The sequence below is a fragment of the Erythrolamprus reginae genome, chromosome 3 (genome assembly GCF_031021105.1).
Source record: "Erythrolamprus reginae isolate rEryReg1 chromosome 3, rEryReg1.hap1, whole genome shotgun sequence".
Classification (NCBI taxonomy): domain Eukaryota; kingdom Metazoa; phylum Chordata; class Lepidosauria; order Squamata; family Dipsadidae; genus Erythrolamprus; species Erythrolamprus reginae.
Window position 1 is genome coordinate 224,369,365 of NC_091952.1, and position 19,530 is coordinate 224,388,894.

At 38.6% G+C, this 19,530-nt stretch overlaps 1 protein-coding gene across 1 annotated transcript in view; it reads right to left on the minus strand.

The window, feature by feature from the left end:
* Positions 1 to 16,749, minus strand: part of CALB1 (calbindin 1) — a 32,605-nt gene extending 15,856 nt beyond the window's left edge. Inside the window, exons 1-3 of the mRNA XM_070748024.1 lie at positions 16,573 to 16,749; positions 15,902 to 15,978; positions 538 to 612 (exon numbers count right to left, since the gene is read on the minus strand). Coding sequence (XP_070604125.1) covers positions 538 to 612; positions 15,902 to 15,978; positions 16,573 to 16,654 — 234 coding nt within the window. The 5' untranslated portion in view covers positions 16,655 to 16,749. The remainder of the gene's footprint in view (positions 1 to 537; positions 613 to 15,901; positions 15,979 to 16,572) is intronic.
* Between the last annotated feature and the right edge of the window lie 2,781 nt (positions 16,750 to 19,530).

Here is a 19,530-nt window from a genome sequence, read left to right on the forward strand (position 1 = left end):
AGCAACCTTAAACACTCAAAGAGCCATTTGGACCTATTTCCCACAGAAAAGAAAACACCGGGAGACAAAAAACCCTTTTGACATCTAAAATGAAGATAACACTGCAGATATCATTATTTACCTTTTATGCTATGTATATGTATAAAAAAAACCTATAGTGTGTTGCATTTGTGAGTTATATTTTGAGTGACGGGGTAGCAGGAGATGTATGAAAGAGCCACATGCAGCTCCAGAGCCACAGGTTGCAGACTCATGGTCTAGGAAGAGAGACTTCTTTTCTGCTACCTCTTGTTTTCTGGAACATCTTGTTCCCAGAAGTAAGGAAAGTCTCTCGATCTCTTGGCCTTCCGCAGCTATGGGGAATGGCTAATCCTTCGAGATTTCCTCCCTGCCTGTAATAATCCAATGCTAAGTGGCTTCTTTGAGAGAGATGGGTGGTTTAGAAATATGAAATATAAACAAATACCATATTTTGTGTCTCTACACAGCTATGACCGCACAGAATGTAAATTAATGCAGAATAATAAGCAATCTTACCTCTACAATTCCTATTTTTCCATCAGAACTCTTTGAAAAATGGTCCACAAAAGTTTTCATTTCTGCAGTTAAGCCCTGTAAATATAAAGCATGTTGATTATTTTCTTTTTAGGCAAAGACAAAAAGGAAGCAAGATCATAATCCATCCCGGAAATTTTGCCCAAATTCGAAAGCAATAAATTATTGCACAGCAGAGTAGAGGGAGGGAGGCTGATCTCATTCACAAAAGAAAAGGTGCAATCTAACTCATTAAGATATTAATATGAAGAGGAGCCTTGGTTTTAAAAAAAAGAATTAAGTTCATGGATGGCTGAAAAATGAATTTATAAAATGAAAAAATTCTATTTGATTTTAATTAAATGTCAGATTAAGATTTAAATACTGAGGAATCATTGAGTCTGTCATCTGCACCTCTGGTTTGGTTCTGCAACCCAACAAGACCGACACAGACTTCAGAGGAAAATCAGAACTGCAGAAAAAACAATTGCTGACAACCTGCCTTCCATTGAGGATCTGTATACTGCACAAGTCAAAAAGAGAGTGGGGAAAATATTAACTGACCCCTCGCATCCTGGACACAAACTGTTTCAACTCCTACCCTCAAAATGTCGCTACAGAGCACTGCACACCAAGACAACTAGACACAAGAACAGTTTTTTCCCAAACACCATCACTCTACTAAACAAATAATTCCCTCAACACGGTCAGACTTTTTACTAAATCTGCATTTCTATTCTACTAGTTTTTCTCATCATTCCTATCATCCTTTTCCTTCCACTTAGGACTGTATGACTGTAACTTGTTGCTTGTATCCTAAGATTTTTATTAATATTGATTGTTTCTTCATTGCTTATTTGACCCCTATGACAATCATTAAGTGTTGTACCACATGATTCTTGACAAATGTATCTTTTTCTTTTATGTACGTTGAGAGCATATGCACCAAGACAAATTCCTTGTGTGTCTAATCACACTTGGCCAATAAAATTCTATTCTATTCTATTCTAAATATGTAAAGAAATCTATGAATTAAAAACAAAACCAGGATTCTTGTTCTAACTAGCTATAATGAATATTAGTCGCTGCTCTGTATTGTTGCCATTTTCACATTTCCAGGGTGTTCCCCAAACTTGGCAACTTCAAGACTTGTGGACTTCAACTCCTGGCTGGAGAATTCTGGGAAATGAAGTCTACAAGTCTTAAAGCTACCAAGTTTGAAGACCTCTACTTTAAATGAACTATTTTTGCCTCTTGACAAAGTATGTGAAAAGGGTTCCAGAAAGGGAGATATGCTTTTTTACACCAATTGTTCAAACAACAATGATGAGCTACTCCTTCAATAGTGTATTCAATCAGGAGTATGCATAAGATGGGTAACAATATCTATCTATCTATCTATCTATCTATCTATCTATCTATCTATCTATCTATCTATCTATCTATCTATCTATTTATTTAGTCCAATACACAATGAGGGTTTTAGTGGGTATATATCTATATACACATAGTAAAATACATGATGGTTATAGAGGAGATACTCATAGTAAAATATATTTAAGAAATAATAGAAAAGAAGATATAGTAATAGAACATATCAATGAAAGAATAGAAGAGGAGATATAGGAATAGAAGAAAGGAATAGGAGATATAGTAGAGCAATAGGACAGGGGACGGAAGGCACTCTAGTGCACTTGTACTCGTCCCTTACAGACCTCTTAGGAATCTGGATAGGTCAACCATAGATAATCTAAGGCTAAAGTGTTGGGGGTTTGGGGATGACACTATGGAGTCTGGTAATGAGTTCCACGCTTCGACAACTCGGTTACTGAAGTCATATTTTTTACAGTCAAGTTTGGAGCGGTTAATATTAAGTTTAAATCTGTTGTGTGCTCTTGTGTTGTTGTGGTTGAAGCTGAATTAGTCGCCAACAGGCAGGACATTGCAGCATTTGATCTTGTGGGCAATACTTTGATCTTGTTTAAGGCGTCTTTGTTCTAGACTTTCTAGGCCCAGGATTGAAGGGTATTCTGTTTCGAGTATCTATTCATATGTACTTCTAAATGCATACAGAAATACAATAATCCAGGAAGAGTGGGTCAGCCCATTGCCAAATAACTCTCTCTTTTTTAACATGAACTAATCATGCATATAACTATGGCACAAGAAAACCATGAAGCCATCAGCACAGCAGAACATAATCAAAAGTGATTGCCCGGTTTCTTGGGAAAGCATTTATTTCCTTTCTGCTCAGAATGGGATCAGTGGGAAGGTTTAATCTGCACTCAGTTTGCATGGTACACTGTAAAAGCTAATTTTCTGCCTTGGGGTGAATCTGTATTAAGCTATGCTACATTAAGCTAGTTAGTGTTCCCTATGATTTTTTAGTGGGTTTGCTCTAGGCGTAACTGTTTGCATCTGACATGTAGTTACAGTATACGCTATTACCAATGAGTACCATATGTTGCATGTGAACGCTGACAATTCTCAGACAAAGAAAATTCAGTTACACAGTACTGAATACTTAGTATATATGAATGCAGATAACCAGATGTTGTTGCATGATGGTTATTAACAGTATCACTTTACAATGAAATCTGTTCCAAATAAAGCTGCCTTTTGCAATTGAGCTCCAGATGTTTTTGGAGTGGGTCTAAGGTGTCTGTTACTATTGGTACTATCTGCTTTCTTTCGCCATAGTTCTACTTCTATTACATAGCCATTGCCATGTCTTGTCATCTGCTTTGTCTGCAAAGTTGATTTTTAAAAAAATATTCAGGCCATCAAATACTTTGCCTTGCCATCTCTCTCTTCTATTCTTCATTTGGTTTGGTTTCTGTTGTGGTTAGCTCTGGCCCAGCTCCTGCCCCAAGGACTGTGGATGTGGGGGAGACATCCACATGCTGCAGGCCTGTTTTGCCCCCGGTGGAATCTGATGATGAAGGCTCCTCTGACCAAGAAGACATGAGTGACAGGGAGGAGGAGAGTGTGGCAGACAGCTCAGAAGGAGATCAATTATCTCTCTCCTCCATGGATTCAGAACAAGAGTTAATGATACAGCCACGCATGCGGAGAGCGATGCATAGGCAGCAACAACTGAGAGATTATTATCAAAGAAAATGAGGCCACCTGTGGTTGGGTGGGGCTGTGGTAATTAGTGAGGCTGCTATAAAGAGCAGCCTGTGGGTTTGGCCATTGTGGAGGATTATCTGATCTTTGTGTTTTGTGACTGCTTTACTGACTTTGACTTTTTGCGTGCTGATTTTTCGCTGCTTTGAAACTAAACCAGAGCAAAGTGTATTTCACTTTGTGAAAGAAGGACTTTGAATTGCCTCACAGCTGCAAGCTAAGTATCACAGGACTGATAAGGGACTTGTATAAATTACCAGTTTGTTTGGAGACGAGTGCTCTTTGCTATAACAAAAGAGGGCTTAGTTTAAGTGAATTTTCATTATAAAGAACATTGTTTTGAATTTTCAAACGTGTGTGTGTCTGAAATTTATACCTGTGAATTTTTGGGAGGATTCTACCAGAGAGCCTGACAGAACAGGTTTCTCTATTATTCATTAAGCTTTCATGATGTACCAGCTTTAATGCATATTATTCACTGTCCTTCAGATATTTTTCTCTAACTGTCTGTGGTATTTGCAACATTCATGCCTTCCCATGCTCGCTAGTAAGTAGAGTCTGTCAACATTGATGCTTGAATGATAGACATGATTCATCGTCATTATCTTTTCGGACTTCCTATCCAAAAGCTTTTAGTTTTGCTGGAGGCTAACCTCCTGTTTCAGATGTGTATCTAATGACGGAAACTGCACAGGTGTTAATTGCCTTGATAGTATTGTTTAGACTTTATGATCATTTTCACTCAAATGTTGCTAATAACATTTATAACATTAATATCATCATACCTGATCTCAGAATCAGATGTTTATTCTGGATTTGTTAATCTAAGGACCTGGGATAGGCCAATGATGTCTAATTTATTTATTTATTTATTGGATTTGTATGCCACCCCTCTCTGCAGACTCGGGGTGGCTAACAACAACAATAAAACAGTATATAACAAAATCCAATACTAAAAACAGTTAAAAACCCATTATATAAAAAACGAATCATACATACAGACATACCATGCATAAAATTGTAAAGGCCTAGGGGGAAGTGTATCTCATTTCCCCCATGCCTGGCGGCAGAGGTGGGTTTTAAGCAGCTTTCGAAAGGCAAGGAGGGTTGGGGCAATTCTACTGTCTGGGGGGAGTTGGTTCCAGAGGTCCGGGGCCACCACAGAGAAGGCTCTTCCTCTGGGTCCCACCAAGCGACATTGTTTAGTTGACGGGACCCGGAGAAGACCCACTCTGTGGGACCTAACTGGTCGCTGGGATTCGTGCAGCAGAATGGTATTGTCACAGGATGTAAGCTGTTTCAAATAGCTACCTTTTGCAATTGACCAATGGTGTGAGGTTGCAATTGACCAATTGTGAGTTCGTCAGTGCCTCTGGTGTCAACTGGTGCTCCAGTTCTTTTGGTATCATACCCAGCAAGGCACCTATTATGATTGGAATAATCTTTGCTGTCTTTTACCACAGTTATTTTACTTCTGGCTGCATATTTTTTATTTTGTGATTTTCTCCAGTTTGTTCTTTTCTATTCTGCTGTGTACAGTATTCTTCAATGTTCTGTATCGAGACATTTTTGTTTTCTTTTTCTTATCAATAATTGTTAAATATGTTATTATTATTTTTACCATATTATGTCACTTTTTAAAATTGTGCTTCTTATTTGTAAACTGTTTATAGTCCTATGCAGAAATACACAAGGCACAACAATAAATAGAAATAATACAATTATTAACTTTTCAATCAACAATCCATATTAATTACAACTAAGGCATCAGGTTTCAATGTGAAATTTTGTATGACACAGGATTCTCATAGATCCTGAAGATAAACTATTGGAAGGTATAAAAATAGTATAATCACTTATAATTATTTATCAATGCAACAGTTAGCCCTTGGAGTTATCAGTGACCTTTTTTTGTAAACCTTGCAGGTGAAGGTAGATTTTTCCATTCTCCCTATAATTAAAGCAAATCTGAAATGGAACAAAGGCATCCAGAACCTAAGGCAATTAACTGTGGCATGAATGAAATTGATTCTGGAACTAAATGTAGCTGTGCAACTAGCTAATGATTAAATGTTACCGTAGTACCAAGCCATGTTCATACTGTGGTAATTTTATTGGGCACTTATTAATTAGATATAAATTTCATCAGAAAGCAAATTTTCAACAAGCCACCTTCCTTAAGCTAACATCACCTAACTATCTTGTGACAGTAAACAACAACAACAAAAATAAAAACACCAGCTAAAATATTCATCCTACAAGTTGTAGTCCTACTAGGACAGTGGTTCTCAACCTGTGGATCAGGAGCCTTTGGGGGTCAAACGACTGTTTCACAGGGGTCACCTAAGACCATGAGAAAAGACAAATATTCCATGGTATTAGGAACTAAAGCTTCTATTCTGGCGCTTTGGAACATATTTTTACAATCCGACCAATCAAGCATGTACATTGGGGGTGTCCTTCTGACTTTCCTGCCAATCGGCTTAAAGCTCTGTTGAGAGAATTGGTGCTAGACTTATGGTTGGGGATCACCACAACATGAGGTAAGGGGTCGCGGCATTAGGAAGGTTGAGAACCACTGTACTAGGATGTCTCATTATGAGAGGAGCTGTTGCAGATAAAACCTGCCCAGAAACCAGTAAAAATTAGTTTTCAGCAATATTCAGAAAAAAAATATGTATTATGTGCTATGAATGCCAACAACTTTTTAAAATATCAAGTCGCACATTTATTTATTTATTTATTTATTCATTCATTCATTCATTCATTCATTTATTTATTGGATTTGTATGCCGCCTCTCTCAATTTATTTCTATTTTATTGTTCTTTCAAGAAAGCTTGGAGGCTGTGAGGGTCTGGATAGAAGTTAATAGGTTCAGACTTAACCCTGACATGACCGAATGACTGCGGGTATTGCCTCCGAAAGACTATACTGACTGTCCATCCTTGGTTCTCAGGGGGGAGAGAAATTGCCCCCCTCAGAACGGGTTCACAGTTTGGATCTCCTCCTAGACCCACAGCTAAGATTAGACCAACATTTGACAGCTATAGCTAGTGAGACCTTTGCACAGATTCACCTAGTGCACCAATTGCGACCCTACTTGGATCAGGAGGCTCTTCTCTCAGTCACTCATGCCCTTGTCACCTTGTGGTTAAATTATTGCAACACGCTCTACATGGGGCTACCCTGAAGAGTGTTGGAAGACTAAAGTTGGTCCAGAATGCAGCTGTGTGAGTTGTTGTGGGTTCACCTAGGTACGCCCACATTAAACCAATCCTCTGCGAACTGCACTGGCTCCTGATTGGACTCTGGATGCAATTCAAGGTGTTGGTCATTACCTTTAAAGCCCTACATGGCTTAGGGCCAGACTATCCTCAAGATTGCCTTCTACCACATAGCTCCCAGCGACCAGTAATGGCCCACAGTGTTGGTCATCTCTGGGTCCCATCAGCTAAATAGTGTTAATTGGTGGGTCTGCAGGGGAGGGCCTTCTCTGTGACTGTCCAGGCTCTCTGGAACCAGTTACCCCCTGACATCTGGACCTCCACCCTATTGGCCTTCTGGAAAGCGGTAATGACTTGGTTTTTCCAACAGGCCAGGGGCCATTGATCTTATAGTGGTAACCAGCGAGATCTGGCCATGAATGGTATGCAGGGGTTTAACTATATTTTAAATTGCTTTTAAACTGTTTTTAGAGGCTTTTGTACTATTATTGATGTTTTATATTTTTGCTGTGAGCTGCCTAGAGTCCCTAGGGAGTTGTACGGCATAGAGATTGAATGAATGAATGAATAAATAAATAAATAAAATTTCCAAGCATCTATGTTAGACACATAGATTCTTAATGATTCCAATGATTAGCATTTAGTACCCTGTTTCCCCGAAAATAAGATGTACCCCGAAAGTAAGGCATGTCAGAGGTTTTGCAGAATTTGCTAATATAAGGCACCCCCCGAAAATAAGGCGTAGTCAAGTTTACATACGGTACAGTGGAAAAACATATGGTACCATTCAAAGCTGTTTATAGCGGTACCGTAATAATGTGGTGTCCCCTGCTGGCCCCTTCCATCGCTTTGTACCGTCCAGTACAGCAGACACAGTCTGCTGCTGTCTCATCACCGTTACAGCCTCCACTACAGTGCGTAGACTGTAGTTCCTCTGGTGGCCGGAAGCTACAATAGCAGGAGTGTACTGTTGTACCATATAAGTGCTGTCGTTTGTGTGTGTGGGTGCCATATTGACAGGTACCGTACCATAATCAGTGTACCGTACGGTAAACTTTCTTTGGGGGTGTCAGCTTTTCTGCCTGTGAATTTGTCTCATTTGAGAAATATAAGGCACCCCCCGAAAATAAGACGTAGCACAACTTTTGGAGCAACAATTAATATAAAACAGTGTCTTATTTTCGGGGAAACACGGTAGATATGCAAGTTTGTGAGAGTGTACATTTTTGAAACTCTGTATCTGTGTATACTGTGTGCAGATCTGTTTCTTGGCCACAAAGGGGCAGAAACATATTTCAAGCTAAGTTATAAGGTTGTATCCTTATGCTAAAAGAAATTCCTTTTATCCACAATTTAAAAAAACAACAACACAGTGCAAGTAAACATTTCAATAGGCAAGGAACCAAGATGGCAAAGTGAAAGCATCTAGCAATCAGAGTGCACAGTAATTTTCTATTTTTATCTTATATTATCAGACTAATCCACTTTTTTAATTACTGGTTCTGGAGCATAGCCGTATTTAACTAATCTCCAAACAACTAGCTGACAAGAACTGTGTACACATTACTGCCAAGAGATTAACACACGGGAAGGAGGAAGAAATGACAAAGAATGAACTCTGTCACACAGATGTTGCTCAAATCATCTAAGCAACAAAACATATGACATAATGAGATTTGGTCTGAAAACCAAAATATAGATAATAACACACCTGCATCAGCATTATCACTAAACTCTGGGATAGGCTTCAAACAGGTATGAATTAGGACTTAACAAGATATTTCCAGCAAGAAATTTCTAAAAATGGAACTACAAAACTTGCATCTAAGAAAGCTCATTGATTGCACAGACTGCATTACTGATTTCTAATTGCTTAACAGAACAATATTGAACGTGGACCAGCTGAAAGAGTCCCTTGTTGCATTTACTCAATCCTTCCACAATAAATTGACTCACCTTGTTTAAGCAGGAAACCGTGGTCCAAAAATGCTCAAGCTACTGTAACCCAAAGCACAAACTTTATACAGTACTGCAAACTGATGGAGAAAAAGGAAGCAACACCAAAGAAATCTGCCCTCCAAACCTTGAGCACAGAAGGGCTGAAAATCCAGATCAAAGCAAGCATGGGTTGCAAACTAATCAGATTTACTTACAAATCAGCTTTAATAGAGTCAGCAGTAGATGGTGAGGTTCAAGAAAGCAATACATTATTCTCTAAGTTACCTACTTCTATGTCACACAAGAACAGTTTTTCCCCGAACGCCACCACTCTACTAAACAAATAATTTCCTCAACACTGTCAGACTTTCTACTAAATCTGCACTTCTATTCTACTAGTTTTTCTCATCGTTCCTATCACCCATTTCCTCCCATGTTGACTGTATGACTGTAACATGTTGCTTATATCCTAAGATTTTTATTAATATTGCTTCTTCATTGCTTATTTGACCCCTATGACAATCATTAAGTGTTGTACCACATGATTCTTGACAAATGTATATTTTATTTTATGTACGCTGAGAGCATATGCACCAAGACAAATTCCTTGTGTGTCCAATCACATTTGGCCAATAAAAATTCTATTCTATTCTATTCTATTCTATTCTATTGCTGTGCAATTGACTTACATTGGGTGAAGCAATGTAATATCAAGATGAACTACATGCAAATTTTAATTGACATTCAAGCAGTCTATAATCCCAAATATGCTTTTCAAAATTAAGTCCACGCTGACCACTTTCGTCATATTTCCCCTGTGTATTATTTTAAGGCACATATCTCCCCACACATTGAGCAATTGCATCAAGATACTACCATACTTCATTTTTCAGAAATCAGGGATGGATGCTGCTGCCCCGGTTGCAAAGATAACAAACCAGTCCTTTTCTTTGGGAGAAGCTTATTTAGATAAGCAACTTCAGGCTGAGAGAGAAGGACAGATTGCAGCTGAACTGTTAGAATCAGATATTTGGAACCTTGGCAGATTACAAACAGGAGGACTTAGTAAAGAAGTTAGAAAACCTTACACAAACTTAATCCACTGTGGACAACTGCCCCATTGATTTGGTTTCTGTGCCCCATGCAGAGGGGTCAAAAGTGCTATTAATATGCATTAATATAAATAATAATAATAATAATAATAATAATAATAATAATAATAATAATAATAATAATAATTTGTCTCCAACGTTCATCACAGATAGGCAATCAGATAGGCAATCAGACACAACTAGCTTGTATCATTGTGTCATACCACCAGAAGCTGCAAATTTAGCCTTACTGAGTTTGCAGATCAGAATTTACAGGATTTCATCTCAGCCTCATTTAATGGCATCTGGATATCTGATATACCCTGCTCAGTTGACAGTGCAGGAGTCATCATGGGATATACAACCCTTTTCTCAGTTTTTCTCAAGAAATGCCTACAGCAATAACTTTGCCCTGCCCAACTGAATGACATTCAACCAATATTTACTTCCCTGGCTTTTATTTCCTGGAACGTCACAGAATGGAAATACAGAAGCAGAGACCCATTTTTCTGGTATATATCTCTAGTTATTATGACATAATTTTTTTTCCAGGAAACATTGTATGTGGCTAAACTGCTAGTCGATGGGCTTAAGACAATTACATTGGAAGCTGTGCCTAGAATAGGACATGGAAAGCTTTGTGGGGGTTAAGGAATTTTAACACCTGCCTCATTACAAGCTCAAATAACTAGTTTACAACTATCCAACTGGTATGCATTGGCAGCTCTCTTGCAATTCAGGAAGAGCCAACACCTCGTGGTTAATGAGTATATTCCACCTCTGCAAATATGGTTACAGATGAAAAAAGGGATAAAATATATACCTAGGTGGGAGATTTAAGGGTTGCATACTTAATACTAGTGGTGACGTTAACACAAGAACCGAAGCAAACAATAAATCAATCTTTGCTAAACTCCACTGCCTGCCATTGTTTTCTGTAATAACATCTATTTACTCTGCCAATCTAAGGATGTAAAGTACACAATGACTGTAGAAGATTTCATCTTGTTTCAAACTTTTACAAAACAATCTGGTAGTATTAAACGGGACCACCAGTTATGATGTTAAGTTTACCCACGGGTCCAGTAGCAATGTTTTCCTATTAGACTATGCTGGGATTTCCCAAAACTTAATTCTGTATCTATCTAACTTTGTTACTTTGCATTTGAAAAATGTTGCTAGTTTTTTTTTACCACACCGCAACTGTGAGCCATGACCTTTGCCCTATTCATGATAAATGACACCTCAGCATCCAGCACTAATCAAAAGCTTTGTTTGAGGGGAGCCAACCAAATCTCTTTACTCAGCCATAGTGGATAGCAAGCTAACTGTAATTGTTCTGGCTAGTTTCAATAACCTAACACAGACCTGGGCAAAGGGTGGCCCGGGGGCCGGATGCGGCCCACCCGCTGTCTGTGACCGGCCTGCGGATGTTGGAAGGAAGGAAGGAAGGAGAAATGGATGGAGGAAGGAAGGAAGGAGAAATGAAGGAAGGAAGAAAGGAAGGAAGGAAAGAAGGAAAAATGGAGGAAGGAAGAAAGGAAGGAAGGAAAGAAGGAGAAATGGAGGAAGGAAGAAAGGAAGGAGAAATGGAGGGAGGAAGGAAGGAAGGAGGGAAGGAAGGAGGGAGGGAGAAATGGAGGGAGGAAGGAAGGAAGGAAAGAGAAATTTTCTTTCCATGCCCTTTACAAAAGTCCAATAAATGCTCATTTTTTAATTGTTCATTGGTTTCATTGGCCTTTCCAAGAAATTTAAAGCAAATCCCCCCACCCCACCTCTTGGAGGGAAAAAGGGAGAAGGAGGAGAAAGAAGAGGAATCCAAAGCTACTTTCAGGCAAAGCCTTCACTATGTTTTCTCAACTGACAATGTAGGTCAGTTGAAGAGAGGCAGCTGAAAGGAATATTTTGAAAGAGAAGTAAAGAACTGCCCAAAAGCAGAAATAAAAGGCAGAGAAAATCAGAGAGACAGAAGCTTCTCTCCATCTGGAGATGGAAGGAAGGAAGGAAGGAAGGAAGGAAGGAAGGAAGGAAGGAAGGAAGGAAGGAAGGGGTGGGCAATTAATTTATAATTATAATATAAAATTATATATAATATAATATATAATTATAATTCATAAATATAATATAATCAACTCAGTTCTACCCAATAATGTACAGTATTGGGTAGACCTGAGTTAATTATATTAATCCGGCCCTCTAAAACCATCCCAATTTCTCAAATTAATTAATTAATTGTCCTCCCCTGACCTAACACATGATTTCAATCATTATTAACTGCCCCCACCAACCTATTACACTTAGGCATGATCCACAAACACATCATGGGAAGCTTGCAATTCTCTCAATTGTCACCTAAAATTATTTTAAAGCAAACAAAATTGAAATTTTGTCCAATTTCTAACCTAGTGATTTTTTTTTAAAAAAAAACCCGTACAGTTCATCTATCACCCCCAAAAAGAGGGTGGGGTGCAATGTAGGTATTCAGTAACTCTTGATTGTGGTTGCCAGTGCAAAAAAAATCCTGCCATCTTTTGGAGAATGGTAACTCCATCCTTTTCCAATAGCACTAATAAATCTTCAGTGCATGCCATTTTGTTGCCCTACATCAGGGGTCCCCAAATTTGGCAACTTTAAGACTTGTGGGCTTCAACTCCCAGAATTCTCCAGAATTCTCCAGCCAGCCAAAACTAGCTGGAGAATTCTGGGAGTTGAGATCCACAAGTCTTAAAGTTGCCAAGTTTGAAGACCTCTGCTCTACACGATCAAACGGAGAATTCCCTGACCAACTTGGGTGTAACCTCTCTTCCCCACTGATATTGTCACATGTTCAGAGGTCAGAAATACAACTGAACAGTTTAAACTAGGTATAAGGCCTCAGGTACAAAAATTATTATGTATGATAATTTAAAAAAAGATAATTTGAAGTGGTGGATCCCAATGCTAGTTTCACTTTTCACAGCAGTAGGTCATGATACCAAAGGACTAGGGCTTGACTATTATAAGAAGGGCAAAAGGGATGATCCAGCTAACAACCGCCCAATCAGTTTGCTAAGACAGATTAACAAAATGTATGCCAAATATCTACAGGAGGCAAAACTAATTGACGGGCTTGTATCTAAGGATATCCTTAGGGATGAAGGAGCTGAGTTTAGAACAGGTCAATCAACATTAGAATTGATGTTGAAAAACCTAGAACAACTCAGGACAATTTTTTTATGCAGCATTTATCAATGTCAGGTCAGTTTAGATGAATAGCTAATTGATTTAATTGACACAAATTAATCAATTTAACTGACATAAATTAATTAAATTGGCATAAATTTAAAAATACCACAAATAACAACTACCACAAAAACAAACAAATGTCTATTGTGGCTTCTCCTCAAAATGCCTGAGATAACTGATGACTGATGGTTAGTAATCCAGGACCTGTCACAAAAGAAATACCTGTAAGGAAGGGAGATAGACTGGACTTTCTATTAGTTCCAAATTTATTCAACTATTATGTAAACTCATTAATTCTTCACCTAAGTAGCCCTGCCTTCCATCCCCCCAAATTAGCCCAAAGACATATCAGTTTACTTCTGTGTGCCAATGAGACAATAATCCTGTTATTAACCTTCATTGGCCTTAAAAGAGCTCTGAGATCACTTATCATCACTGCACTGAGGAGGAACTAATAATACATTATGCTAAGACCAAGATCAAAACTTTCTCTAAACGCTCAAAATAGAGAAGCTGGAATTTAGGTGGGCAGTCCATTGAGCAGGTTAAGATTTTTTTTAGATATCTAGGAATAGTTTTTCAAGCCTCAGGAAGCAGAACTGATCACCTGGATTAGGTTTCCCATAAGGCACAGAGATCTGCATCAACTACATAAACCTTATTATTTTTCTAGAGACCACAGTTTATTCCTGCTGCAATTAAGTTTTTGGAAGATAAAGCCCAAGCACAATTGCTATACAGGGATCAATCAAGGCCATAGAACAGTATGCTCATCTTAGGAAAGATTCAAACAAAATTTCTAAGAAGTATCTTCCAGGTTATCTACTATATTGCAAATGCAGCACTTCAACAGGAAGCCAAAGTCACTAAACTTAAAAATCTCTGGATAAATATCTTTACCTACTGATTGCAAACACTTCACCATTCTAGCGTTCCGACCTATTTAATATTGACAGACAATATCTTTTGAAGATTTTTTCCTTCTCATTCAAGAAGCTTCTTGACATATCAGATATCACTATGGAGTCCGGTAATGGAACTCAGTACCGGACTCCATAGTGTCATCCCCAAACCCCCAACACTTTACCCTTAGATTATCTACGGTTGACATATCCAGATTCCTAAGAGGTCAGTAAGGGGCGCGTACAAGTGCACTAGAGTGCCTTCCGTCCCCTGTCCTATTGCTCTCCTATATCTCCTATACCTTTCTTCTATTCCTATATCTCTTCTTCTATTCTTTCATTGATATGTTCTATTACTCTATCTTCTTTTCTATTATTTCTTAGATATATTTTACTATGGGTATCTCCTCTATAACCTTCATCATGTATTTTACTATGTGTATATAGATATATACCGACTAAAACCCTCATTGTGTATTGGACAAAATAAATAAAAAAATAAAAAAATAAAAAATAAAAATAAACCTCCGAGTGCTTCTACAAGGAATATAAATCCTTCCATTCCCCCACTATCTTGTCAGAGCTGAAGAAGCTTCTTAGATGACAAGCGAAATGTCTTCAAAACAAAAAAAAAACAGCCAAGGAAGTCCAGCTGCTTCCTGAAGTGAGCCTCTATGGTTTCTCCAGTGATGGCATCCTGAAGTTAGATCAAGCCAGATCAGTACTAAGACAATGGATCTTAGATATAGAAACAGAAATAGCTGCTTTTTATCACAACATAACTGGAAATTCAAATATTAGTCTAAACCAGTTTCGTATTTATATCATACCACAGCACCCAGTTAAAGAGAGTTTTATTCTTAGTTCCATTTAATGTTTTTCCCAGAGCTATCCTGCAAGAGAAATATAGGAAAACCCCATATAAAACCCAATACTGCCCCTGTGATATGGGTGCTATAGAAACCACAGCCAATGTTCTTCTGTATTGCCAATACTACAGGAACCTTTTCAAGAAGTTGATCACACATGTTTTATTCAGATTGCAAGGCACTCTGATAGCTTTTATCTGCATTTATGTTAAATAATAAAGATAAATTTATTTCTCTAAAGGTAGCAAAAATATGTATTAGATCTACCCACAAATAGTTGCTAATACTTTCTGTTGTTATTCTGTTGTTGTGTGTTATTCTGTGTTATTGTGTGTTGTTCTGTGTTATTCATTTCATTGACTATATTTTTATTGGCCGTGAATGGAATAAAGTCTTTCTGTCTTTCTTTTCAAATGCAGTAGGCTGTTTAATATCAACCCAGAGTTGAAATGATCTAGTTGAGGGATGATTCACAAGATTATACTTTTTTATTTGGATTCCATATTTTCCGGCTGTAACTTTTCCATTTCTCCAGTTTTAACCATTTGCATTTAAGCTGATATTTTAGAATTTAGAATAGAATGGAATTCTTTATTGGCCAGGTGTGATTGGACACACAAGGAATTTGTCTTTGGTGCATATGCTCTCAGTGTACATAAAAGAAAAAGATACATTTGTCAAGAATCATGAGGTACAACACTTAATGATTCTCGACAAATGTATCTTTTTCCTTTATGTACACTGAGTGCATATACATCAAAGACAAATTCCTTGTGTGTCCTATCACACTTGGCCAATAAAGAATTGTGCATGACCAAACATTTATATATCATAGCCATCCATTACTAGAGCATGGTTATTAGAGTTAAGTATTGTTAAAAAAATTTAAATTTTATATGCCACCCAACTCCCAGCTACTCTGGGCATTTTCTTATTCTTATTATATTTACGAAAGAATAATTTTTTTTAAAGGCCCATCTTAACCTACCAAGCCAGCTTTCTGTCTCGCCTGCTGCAGTTGTTGGACAAAACCCTGCAGTTCGTTTCCATCCATGTATCCATTACCTGTAACACCAAAAGAGAGAACACAATGGTTACAAGCTCTAACCGGTTTCCTCTCTTTCTTTCCTCCCTTGCCGGTATATAAACACATTCGCAAATTAACAGAGCAATCCTACGCTTGGATCCAAAAGTACCATTGAGCGCAACCCGACTTGGAAAATTTACTTATCCAAAGGGTTGCAGTCTTGGTTTCAGCCTCCCCGAGGAGAACGCTCCGTTTCCTTCAAGATTGCGCGGCTGCGTTTTTACGCGCGGCGCTCTGGACTTTTTAGAGGCGTTCAGGCGCCGAAGGAAGAGCAAATAGCTCGAAGTCCCAACGCCGTCAGAGCAACCGACTGCTTGGAGGCCGGTCCGCCCTCGTCCTTCTGAAAATGTCGGGTTTTCCCCCACCCTCAAACGTCCCCTCGTTTCGGATGGAAAGAGATAAAAGTTGTCACTTGCGCCCGGCAAAGTTTCCTGCTTACAGTAGAAGCGAGGAGGAGGAGAAGGAGGACGCCTAGTTTTGTAGTTGAGCGCGTTCTCACCCACACCTCCCCTCCCCTTTGAGTTCCGAGCCTGACAGGGTTAGGAGAATGGGACAATGCTGCAATCAATCACCGTCAGCGTCGTAATGGCGCCAGATGGCGAAAAACTGGCTCGCCGAGACCGTCGCTTCTTGCAGGTAAGCCTCCGCGGTCATGGCGCGAGTCTTGAGCAACCGGCGGGCGCAGGCGAAGCAGGGAGGTCAACGGCGCGCGCGGTTTGCTGGATGCCTCTGTCCGCGGTGCTGACCGGCTCTCTGCCCGGAGAAGTTCTCCTCGTCCTCAGCCGAGGACTCCCTATTTATCCACTTCTTGGCCTCCGAGCTCCGCCCTTGGAGCGCTCCCTCCCTTCTCCCCCGTCTCTCTCTCTCTCTCCCTCCCCCCTCTCTCTCACACACTGTCTCTCTCCCTCTGTCCCTCCCTCTCTCTCTCTCTCTCTCAAAAAGTAACAAAGATCATCCAGTTCTGGAGTCTTCCCCCCTTCCTCCCCACAGAACCACATTTTCCACATTTGAGGTGCATTTAAATACACACCCATTGACCATTCTTCTGGAATAACAGGAATTAAAAGGCCTATTAAAGTTTTCCATCCAGGCAAGTGAAAGAGGAATTGGGTGCATAGAGGAATTCAAGCAGGAAATTTATCCAAGTATTTTTCTGCCAAGAGTGAAATAATTCTTCTAGCAAGAGTAAAATAATTCCTCTAGCACAATGGTTCTCAATCTTTCTAAAGCCGCAACCCCTTAGTGCAGTTTCTCATGTTGTGGTGATCCCCAACCATAAGTCTAGCACCAATTCTCCTAACAGAGCTTTAAGCTGATTGGCAGGAAGATCAGAGGGACACCCCTCCTGTAAATGCCTGATTGGTCAGAATAGAAGCTTGTAGTTCTTAACACCATAGGAAATTTGTCTTTTCCCATGGTTTTAGGCAACCCCTGTGAAACGGTCACACGGTCAAAAGGGGTTCCAACTCCCAGGTTGAGAACCACTTCTCTAGCAAGAGTAAAATAATTCCTCTATCATTATCTTGATTGCAGAATTTGTGAGGTGATAACATCATTATAACTGAAAAAACTCTGAGAGAAGTTCCTTCAGAATATTATCCCTCGGTATTTAATTTTCAATATCACACATGCATAGCTTGGCTGCAGAAAGAATTCTACCTTCCACCCATGAATTTTCCTTCCAAAATTTTCTGCTTCTTTGAAATACAATCTAAAGCCGATTCTCTTCCTGTAAACCTAATAAAAGCATGGGACAATGTGTTTGTCTGGCAATTAGAAAATATAAACATTCCAACTCCAGTGAGCCAAGAATATAAAACAGAGTTTCCCACCAGCTAATTAGATAATAATTGTTTATACAGTTCTCTCTATGAGTTATGTTATTTATCTTAGTCAGGTGGTATCTAAATGAGTTCGATTTCAGTTGCCATTATCCTTGGCCAGCTCAATGTCCTTGCTGGCCTTGTTCATATCCTTCCAACTTCCCCATTGATTTTGCTTGTTGCAAATGGTGATCACATAACTACAGGATGCTGTGACCATCATAAATGCATGATGGTTGCCAAGCACCTGAATCAACATCTCATGAGTTTGGTGGTGCTGTGATAGTCAGAAGAAATTGGAAGACAGATCACAAAAATTTTCTTCTTTTCAGTACAGGTCAAACTTCTCAATGGACACTAAACAAGTGGTTGGCAAATAAGGATTACGTGTAGCTCTTTAAAACAACAACAACCACCATTTTTCTGACCTTGTCCTCCCAAATCATTATTTGTAAAACACTAATTTATTGTGAGAAAGCAGGAAGGAATAATTATTCCACGGTGATGAATTCAGAATAAATGGCATGAAGATGTTTGTGCAGTTTCAGATAATTTATGAACCATGGGAATTTAAGGATAATAAATATGTATTCCACAGCATTTGTCATGTATGATTAGAAGAAGTGATTGGAAATCATTCTGAGTCGTAATCTTTGAAAACCATCAAGTAAATGTGCTTGCTTTATATTTAATAATCATTCCAGCTCTGCAGAGTGCTGCTAAATAGATATTTTCATTACAGTCCAACACTTTTCCCAACATAGAAACTTTCCCCGGAGAATTTCTAACACCTGATTAAGAAAAAGCAAAAGAAATTGATGGCCAACAAGTGTTTAAATCCATAGACACCTGAACAAACTTTGCAACATGTTTTGCTGATTAAAAGGCATCTTGGTTCCCACAGAAGCACAGAAATGGCAGATAATTAACTGTCGGTTGTTCCAGCAATATCTAAGAGAGAATTATTCTCAGTGGATAATGAAATCATGTTTGTCAGAAGGCTTTCTGAGATGAATCAATGTGCCTGAAAGAGAGAAAGTTAGAAGGCTAAGAGATAGTATTGGATAAGAACTTTTCAGGTATGATGACCTTTTATATCTGCCAGGTAAGTTAAACTTCTCAGCACAGTGTAACATGTTACACATCTTGCAGCAGCAATCTTAGTAGAAATTCAAGGTTGAATCAGTTTCCATTGTCATCTTCCTTTTGTTGATATTGGTAGTAGCTGCTGGTGAACACAGGGCATACATTGTCTTCCATTGGTCTCTCTGACCCTTTATTCAGGGAAAGCTGGATGAGTTCAGATCAATTATTCTTAATTATACCTATACTGAACAGTGAATCTTTTTCAGAATGAGATATTTGTCATAGATAATAACTGTGGTAGTGTTTCCTACAGAATTCACATATTTTAGTGTGTGTGTTTTTTTCCTTTCATGGATGAATAAAATGCAATTTTACATTTTATGTACTTGATTGATCTGCAGTAGAACTATTAGTTTAATTGTTATATTAATCAGCCCAAATTATAGTCAATTAACCTGTGGAGTCCAACATTTATTGGTAAATGCTAATGGTTTTAGGCTTTTGTTTATTTTTTAAAACTATTTTATTTCTATCTTGAAAGTACAGGAAGAAATGGAAAATAATATATTGAAACACCATTGCAGAGAATTTTAATAACCTCTGAATTAAATTTATATTAAC